We start from the raw sequence: 8,874 nt of genomic DNA, 5'->3' as shown, positions 1-8,874 counted from the left end.
TCGCAATCAAATTTAGATAAAGGATAAAATATTGACTTAAAAAATTATTACTAACATTTACTTAAAAAAATCATTTGAATATTACTGTCCTTTCACCCATTTCTAACAAAAATCGCTTAAGTTAATTTTTTTCAAAATAGCCTTGATGAATTTATTTGTTCAGTCATTCGTAATACATGATTATAAGGGGTTCCAAACCCCCTCACTTACTCATTATTTTAAAGCATACTTCTTCTTATTATTTTAATTATTTTAAATAAAAGCTTATGTTGGTTTGATCCTACGATATACCAAGGTTAGAGAAATCATACCATCTTATGGGATTTGAGTTTAAAATGTCGTAACTTTTTATTTCTAATTAATATTATCAAAAGTCGATGAAATTTTTGATAATTTTAAATAATGAACTGTGATGAACCAATTATGAAGGTGATTCAGCAAGTAAACCTCCAAAGTTCTCCCCTCTAAAACTCTCAAAAAAAAAAAAAAAAAAAAAAAAAAAAAAACCTCCCAAACATATCCTTAGTTTACCGCATTGTAATGTAGAAGACTAGCCCCCCTGTAAACCAACTTTCATTGGTTTCTTTCCCTTCTTTTTCTAGTAATATTAGGATGGTAAGAAGTTGACCTAACATGAGCAAATGAGTTTGGATGATTGGATTTAATTCATTTTTCTTTTTCACATTTAAAACATAAAATAAATCAAGTTGTAATAGACTTAATAATTCAATTGTCAGAAGTATATGTCCTGCGCATTGATTGGTGTGATCCAGATACATATATTCCCCAACTAAATTTATTTATAGTATTCATCATCATGAAATAAACTACCTAGCTGATTAGCTGGGATATCTTAGTAAATTAGTAAAAGATTATTTTTATTTTTTTTGTTTTTTGAAGAAATTTGTAAAAGATTATATACCAGTGCTTAGCATCATTTTAAAGTGTTGATGATAACAATACGTGCATGTTCTTAGTAAGATAGGGATAGGGATACAATTTTATTTCAAGATAATCTCACCATTATTGACATTGACACATACATATACATAAAACACTAAAAATATTTATGACTCATTTCATCAAGATAGTGGGAGAGAATTGTAAAATAAATTCATCTTCACAAAGCTTAATTGCCTCCTCTTCTTGAAGTGTCACCATTACCACTCTTCCTAATGGACCCTCATCATTTGATGTAGGAAGAATCAAAACATGTCCTTCTCCAAAAACTGGCTCAATGTAATAAGAGACATGAATTGGTTTAAACTTGTCTTGAAACATGGCTAAATATGGATCAACATTCTCTAAGCTAGTAAAAACCAAATCATGACCGTTCATCATTGCTGATGAATTTATATCATTATTTTCAAACCACTCAATTAGACCCATTATTTCTTCATTGCCAATTTTAGTTACAACATTCCTTATGACTTTGGTAGCTTGTGGAAATTTGTCCTCATCTAAATTGAAATTTTCTTCTAAATGCACCTTGTTATATAGCATGGAGTTCCCAAAGAATCCTTCGTCTAAACCCAAGATTTTTCTTACATCCAAATATAGGGACATGTCAACAAGTCCATTTTTCATTCCTTTGATTTTGCTTAAAGTGACCCAAAACAACCCTGCTAGGGCTTCAAAAGGTGTTGGTCTTGGGCTTAATGAATCATTGGGCTGGGCCATGGATATACAAGCCTGAACCATTTGGTTTGAGAAGCCCATAGAAATGGTAGTGTACTTTGCTTCCTTAATAGAAATGGGATTCTCAATTAAGGATGTATAATGAGATATTAAGCTCATGTATGAGTTGTTATTAGGCTTTTTGTTTTGTGGTCTTTGATGAGGTAAAGGGTGGAATATTGGAGGAGAAGTCATTTTTTTACCTAATGAAATGTCAGCCCAAGCCTTCATGAATTTTGTTGCACAAATGGAATCTGCCAAGAGATGAGTGCAGCTTAGGCCAATTGCTAATCCACCTTCTTCAAATTCAGTCAGCTGAAATTAAAATCAGAATATAAGATGATCATTTTAAAGAATGAATATGAATTTAGCTGACAGAAATGTTGACAATAAGCTGATTCAATTATTAACATGATCATTTTAAAGCATAAGTATGAATAATAATGATCATCTTAAATTCAAACCTCTTTAAAACAATACACTCAAAAATTGATAGCGTAATATTTATTTGCTAATAAGATCTTTAAATCTCTTCTTAATATATCACATCAAAAGCATTTTTCAGTACAGAAAATTCAAACCTGGACATAAAAAGTGGACCAATAATAAGGCTTTTGAAGCATATCTTCCCAATAAACAAGTTTGAGTTCCTTTTCCCTATCCACGCTTCGTAGCCACTCTTCGACACTTCCTTTGGCTTTTGCCTCAACCATTCTAACACCAGCATCATTGCATTTGATCTTCCAATGTCCTATATCATCTCTTAACAGCCTTCCAGTCACTATAGGGAAATGACTAAGCATTTCTGACAAAGTCTCTCTCAACTTCTTGGTCAATTGTCCAAGCTCTAAGTCTCCTGAAGTTTGGTAATAGTACACCATCCTAATATGGTTTTTCTCCATGAAACGATCCAAAACTGATAAGGGTAAGTACTTTCCTGGTTCAATTGCTTTTGTGCTCACCACAGTTCTTTTGCAGATAATATTTACTGTGGTTGCCATTTTTATGCAGAAAGAATAGGAGGATATGACACTATGTAACTATTGTATCAGTAGTACAAGAGTGGCTAATTTGGCTGTATGAATCTGTGATATAAGTAATGATGTTATATGTGAGGTTTTACACATATCTAAGGTATATTAAGGCACAAATAGTCATATAATGTTATATATGTGAGAAATGAATAGTTGCATATAATTCGCGGATTTCAACAGGAAACAAATAGTGTGAAAGAAAAACAAACAGCCAATACATGAGGAAATGATAATTTCATGTTCCTTGAATGTTGGCTTATTTGGCAATGTTGATGAAGGAAGTTATAGGTTAGGTAATATAGAAAAGATTAAAGTATTTAATCACAAGGGTAAAATAGATAATATCCCTTGTCACACTATATGCATTTTGATTATCCAACAAAGGATCTTCACACATGCCAAACTGAATATGTTCATTTTGAAATGTTGCAGATGCTACTACTACTACAACAATATGAACATCCAAAAACCTGTCTAAGTAATAATAATATGCCAAAACTCTTTCCCAATTAGTACCCAAAAAAAAATTAACAACATATGATCATGTGGAGGTAACATAATCACAAGTCCATTAACTATCAAATTCTCATGGACTTCAATCTTTATATGGTGACGTTTACAGATTCTTAGGTTGATATAAGAAAACTTGAAAGTTTTACTGCTTTCACAACAGAGAGATTAAAAGCATAGAGTAATAACTTGGGAGCTAGATTGCTTGTATGCATGCAACTGGATTTTGTAAAATTATTTGGACGGACGCTAGGCAAAAGAAAGTGAAAGGTTAACAAAAATTATATCGATCTCTATTTGAGGATGATACCATTATACAATTAGAGGTATTTTAAGACTTATGATATCTATTCTGAAGAGTATATACATTGAAAACCAAACTTGTTTCAGTTATTACCAAGAATTTTAAAACACGATGCATAAAAATTTAACATTTAAGACAAATACTTTTCTTAAAAGAACCTAGGAATAAGATTTCATCGTCATATTTCATCCAAAGTTGTTCCTAGAAATGAATTTAGGTGAGTTCAAACAAAACCCCTAAATAGTATTACATTCTAACAATCAGTCTAAGCAAGAAAACAAACAGAGGCAGAAAATTAAAAAGATTGGAATTATTCAACCTGTGATATCAAATGTGATAATTGTCTCAAAAAACAGTACAGGTTTGTTACATTACATCAGAAGGAAGCGATAAACAACGCGCTATATCACTTCATTTTAGCTTCTGTAAACAGAACATGACGATTAACTCTAGGATCATACTTACGAAACTCGAGTTTCTCTGTAAACTGTCTTGGTTTCCTCTTAACATAAAAGAATCCAGTTCCAGCAGCAGACACAAGTTTTACAAACATCTGAGCCTTCTTCTTCGCGTTACCCATTTCTTACTCTAGAAAGAAAAAAAGACAAATGAATTATATAAAGTCAATGTGCATTTTGAGGTTCAAAATATATTACATCGTTGAAGCACGGATACGGACACTGGATACAACAGGGACACCGCTAATCATTTGAGAAAATCACATAATTCACTGTTGGGTTGGTGTCAGACATGACACGTATCCGACACCAGGCGTGTCTGACACCGGGACATGCGTAATCCGAAGAGTGTCAGTACTTCATATTACCAATTCAGTTTCTATCAGAACTGAGTAAGTAAGCTTTGAAAACCATAAAGTCAGTTTCTATAAAATGTTTCTACAAAAAAATCAAATGTGACTGAAATATTATATGATCATTTGTCATATTATTCATTCAATTTTTAACATCTCAAATATATTTATCAAAATACAAATTAACCCTCTAAAACCCTCAATTCAAACATACCCTAAAAGTTATACAACAAAATTAAGTGTGTTTCATCAAATTCAAAATTGTAAAAGAATTTCAAATAAAAGAATACAACAAATTCTGGATTACATAAAGGATGCATTCCAACTGTTAAGAAAACAATTTTAAACATTATGAACATGTTCATTTGTAATATACCATTCAAGTGATATTTATTTAGCATATGATTAGAGAAATATGAACATAATCAGTAACATTAATTTCACAAGCAAAATTGAAAGAAAACAAAAATGCTTTCTCACTGTTTCTGGCGGAAGACAAGAATCTCCGGCTGCTTTTGATTCAACTGCTGAGTTTTGGGTTTTTCTATTGTAGGGTTTTTATTCATTTGTTCAAATTAAAAACGTGCATATTTTTGTCTTCATGGGCCTTTAGGTGGAAACAAAATTGCTCTTTACACACCTATGATTGCTCACTAGCACCTCCAACTACTGAAAATACCTCAGCAGCAATTAATTATTGTTCAATGTTGAACTGGAGTTAATCTCCATTTTTGGAACGGCATTTAGTTATCATTGGCTGGAACGGCAGTTAAGTATGAATTGCAGAGAAAATCGCAGTGTAGAACTGAAATGCACATCATTTTATCCAGAGTAATGCTAGCAACACTCTTTTTTAAACACTCTTTCTAATACTCACTCTTTTATTGGTTTAAATTGAACTTATACAAAATGGCGGGACATACATTGATTTTATCCAATAAAAGAGTGAGTGATATAGAGTGTTGAAAAGTGAATGTTGTTAGCATTCCTCTTTAATCCATTTGGGGTTGGGCTAGTGGTTGGCTTGTGATCTTTGAACGTGCTTCTCTCAAGGTCTTAGGTTCGACTCCCTCTGGTGCCAATTTCGGTGGACAAATCCATACAGAGCTTTGTTTTGGCTTTAACAGGATTTCTCTATAATTAAAGTAATCTCGCCTTTGTTGCTTGTCGACGAACCCTTATATCATCTCTAACTTTCCATTTTTCTTCGGTGAAAAAGTGGTGTTGTATCTATTTCATTATCAACAAATTTTGAGACACGGTAATCAAAAATGTTATCTTTAGAATCAACATTATATTGTTAGCGCTCAATGATCAAGAAAACATATAGGTTTAAATGTGTAATTGGTCCCTGCACTTTCAACAGATTTTGGCATTGGTCCCTGCACTTTTTTTTGTTTGGCATTGGTCCCTGCACTTTGTAAAAATATTGGCATTGGTCCCTGTACTTTTTTTTGTTTGGCATTGGTCCCTGCACTTTGTAAAAATATTGGTATTGGTCCCTGCACTTTGGAAAAATATTGGTATTGGTCCCAATCATTTCATGCCACGTGGCACCAATACCAATATTTTTTCAAAGTGCAGGGACCAATACCAATATTTTTACAAAGTGCAGGGACCAATGCCAAACAAAAAAAAGTGCAGGGACCAATGCTAATATTTTTACAAAGTGCAGGGACCAATGCCAAACAAAAAAAAGTGCAGGGACCAATGTCAAAATCTGTTAAAAGTGCGGGGACCAATTACACATTTAAACCAAACATATATTACATACCTTTTCACAAATTATTTTAACTAATTCAATATAATATATTTTTTAGTTACAACCCAGAAATATTAAGTTACCCAAATCTATTTTAAATTTAATTACAATATCGAGGTTGCTCTTGTTCATATAAATCATACCCTATGTTCATCTTTCACTCTAGTCTTCACATCTCTTCTAGAAGCTTTAATGGATATGTGACCAAGTTTGATGAAAGATTAAAGATTGAAACAATATTTTCATAATATTTCATCGCGTATATATAGTTAAGTGAAATTTTTGTTTTCTTTTGCGTTTTCAATCTTTTTTTTTCAATGTCTACATGACCTTAATTCCTGTAACACTAACATATGCCTAAATGATCTTAATTTACCCAACACCACCTGACCTTAGTTGATTCTAAATTTAACTACTTATTGTTGATTAGGTCCCTTTATTTTAACAACTTACTATCAATGTATTTCATATCTTTAATCATTTTAAGCATTTATTATCAATTTAGTCTCGGACATATTTTAAGAAAAACTAATTTGAGTAAAAGTTGACGAAGTCAATAACTTTTTTGAAATATTAATCATCTCAATAACTAATCAAAAAAGATAATTCGGATGTAAAAAAAAAAAAAAAAAATATATATATATATATATATATATATATATATATATATATATATATAGGGTTATGTTACAAGCCACCCTTTGGTGGTGTCTTTTATCAAGTCACACCTTAAGGTGTGATTTTCACTTTTTAGTTATAACTTTGATAAAAGACACCTTCCTAAAAGTAAGTTGGTGTCTTTTCGCAAATGCTCATAGAGTAACTTGATAAAAGACACCTTCATAAAAGGTGTCTTCTATCATAACCCATATATATATATATATATATATATATATATATATATATATATATATATATATATATATACACCCTCCGGTCACTATTATAAGCAAAAATCTACTTTTTAGGTTCATTCAATAAATGATGTATGTGGTCCATTAAATAGACCACATACATCATTTATTGAATGAACCTAAAAATGAAATTTTGCTTGTAATAATGACCGGAGGGTGTATATATAAGTAATGTCGGCAGCAAAGATTTCCTTCTCCTACGAGTTTCAATTATATTTTTGGAAAGGCATCAAAAGTGGGAAAATGAGCACTAGGGATTCAAGAATGTTTGACGTTGTTATTTATTGGTTAAGGAGACATTTTAATTTGGACAAATGGTTTGATTCTGAAAATTTTATGGGATATTTTAGTCATTTTAAGGTGTGTGAATTAATATTTAAGGGGCGTTATTAATAGAAAAATTGAGAATTAGAAAACTGAAGCATAACTGAACTTTTTATAGGAACTAATCTATAATATTTAAAATATATTTATTTTTGAGGTTGATACTCCCTCCGTCCCTTAATGTAACCCCCCTTTGCTTTTTTCACATTTCTTAAGAAAAGTTGTCAGTGTAATTAATGTGTCTGTTTTGTGTATTAATATTACCAAACTGTCCTTTGTTTGTATGTGTAATAAATTTGACTATTTATATTTCAAGACAAATTAGTAATATTAATTAGGGGTATCTTTAGGAAAAAAGTAATAAATGCTTCTAGTAATTTGAAAAGGGGGTTACATTTAGGGACAAAAATATAATCAAATGGGTGGTTACATTAAGGGACGGAGGGAGTATAAAACAATGTACAGTGTCTTACTGCAAAACCCTCCGCAAAGAAGACTAACAAAGACAAAATATTGCAATATACAAGGTCAAAAATGGAAAATAAAATTTGAACTATATTGCAGAGTCCTCCGTTAAGAAGACTCTTCCAAAAACTAGCGTATGCCGCTAAATGTGACACTGACACGGTATTCTTTAGTAAAAGGCGAAAGAATAGTTCGCTATGTCATTATCACACGGCTCCGTGCTTAATAAGAGCAAAGGTCATTTCATTTTATATGCAAGCAGCTCAGTTTCTTTTATACATTAGTCGATGTGGGACTTTGGTCTGAACGTAACACCTCTCAAAAAAGAACATGACTCCAGTTTCATTTCATATGGCATCTGAAATTAAATGCTCTTACAACATGTACATAACTCTACGCTCAACAGTGAAGAACCTCTTGCCGTTTTAAACAAGCATTTCATGAAACCAATTGTATGGATCAAGGTATGGAACGTGTTCTTGAGTGATATTTCATACAACAAACTTGAGATATCAAAGAAGTTCAAGACCAGGTAAATTTATTTTACATTGGTAAACTATATGCAATTCCATGGCATTTCAATCTTTTCCTGTCATTTGTATAATTATATTTCCTTGCTGTGATTTTGAATTTCTTCAAAGCATTGTTTTTTGCAAGGATATGAAGGAAGCATCAATTTATTGATAATTATATTCCACATATTTTAACTGTTTTAATCTCTTTCAGATTGAACTAGTACATGCTCAGTTCAAAAGAGCCAAAGCTCAAATAGAATTTGCTGATTTACAATTAGACTTGGATATAGTAGTAGTAGCAGACAGAAAAAGTTTTATTGGTCAATTAGTCAACAAAGAAGAAGGGACTAGTGCAAGGCAAGAGTCAGATGGAGAGGATTCATCATAGGAGAAGAAAGAAGATGCTGAGATGGTCAATTTATCGATGCTTAGATGTCTTATTAAAACATTAGTCTGAATATCTATTTCTATGCTTACATTACATTCTTATTTTAGATTAATATTCTTAATTTGAAACATTGTTATGTTGAATTACAATCTCAATATTTGTACATCAGA

General features: G+C 31.5%; 1 protein-coding gene and 1 non-coding gene across 2 annotated transcripts; both read right to left on the bottom strand.

Annotated features, from left to right (window-relative positions):
* Positions 1–931: 931 nt before the first annotated feature.
* Positions 932–4,863, bottom strand: LOC146952590 (HXXXD-type acyl-transferase family protein). Its single transcript, XM_085703516.1, has 4 exons — positions 4,834–4,863; positions 3,845–4,113; positions 2,259–2,762; positions 932–1,992 (listed from the first exon to the last, which is right to left on the bottom strand). Exons 3-4 carry the CDS (start codon positions 2,676–2,678, stop codon positions 1,075–1,077), a joined length of 1,338 nt encoding a protein of 445 aa, XP_085559642.1. The 5' UTR covers positions 2,679–2,762; positions 3,845–4,113; positions 4,834–4,863; the 3' UTR covers positions 932–1,074.
* A 3,037-nt stretch (positions 4,864–7,900) lies between these two features.
* LOC146952589 (U5 spliceosomal RNA) lies at positions 7,901–8,017 on the bottom strand. Its single transcript, XR_015025070.1, has one exon. It is a non-coding gene; the product is annotated as a U5 spliceosomal RNA (small nuclear RNA).
* Positions 8,018–8,874: the final 857 nt, after the last annotated feature.

Source organism: Medicago sativa, chromosome 1, assembly GCF_051527215.1.
Source record: "Medicago sativa cultivar Bolivia chromosome 1, Bolivia_mono, whole genome shotgun sequence".
In the NCBI taxonomy this organism is placed as follows: Eukaryota; Viridiplantae; Streptophyta; class Magnoliopsida; order Fabales; family Fabaceae; genus Medicago; species Medicago sativa.
Note: the sequence above shows the minus strand (reverse complement) of the source record. Positions and strands in the feature narration are given on the sequence as shown.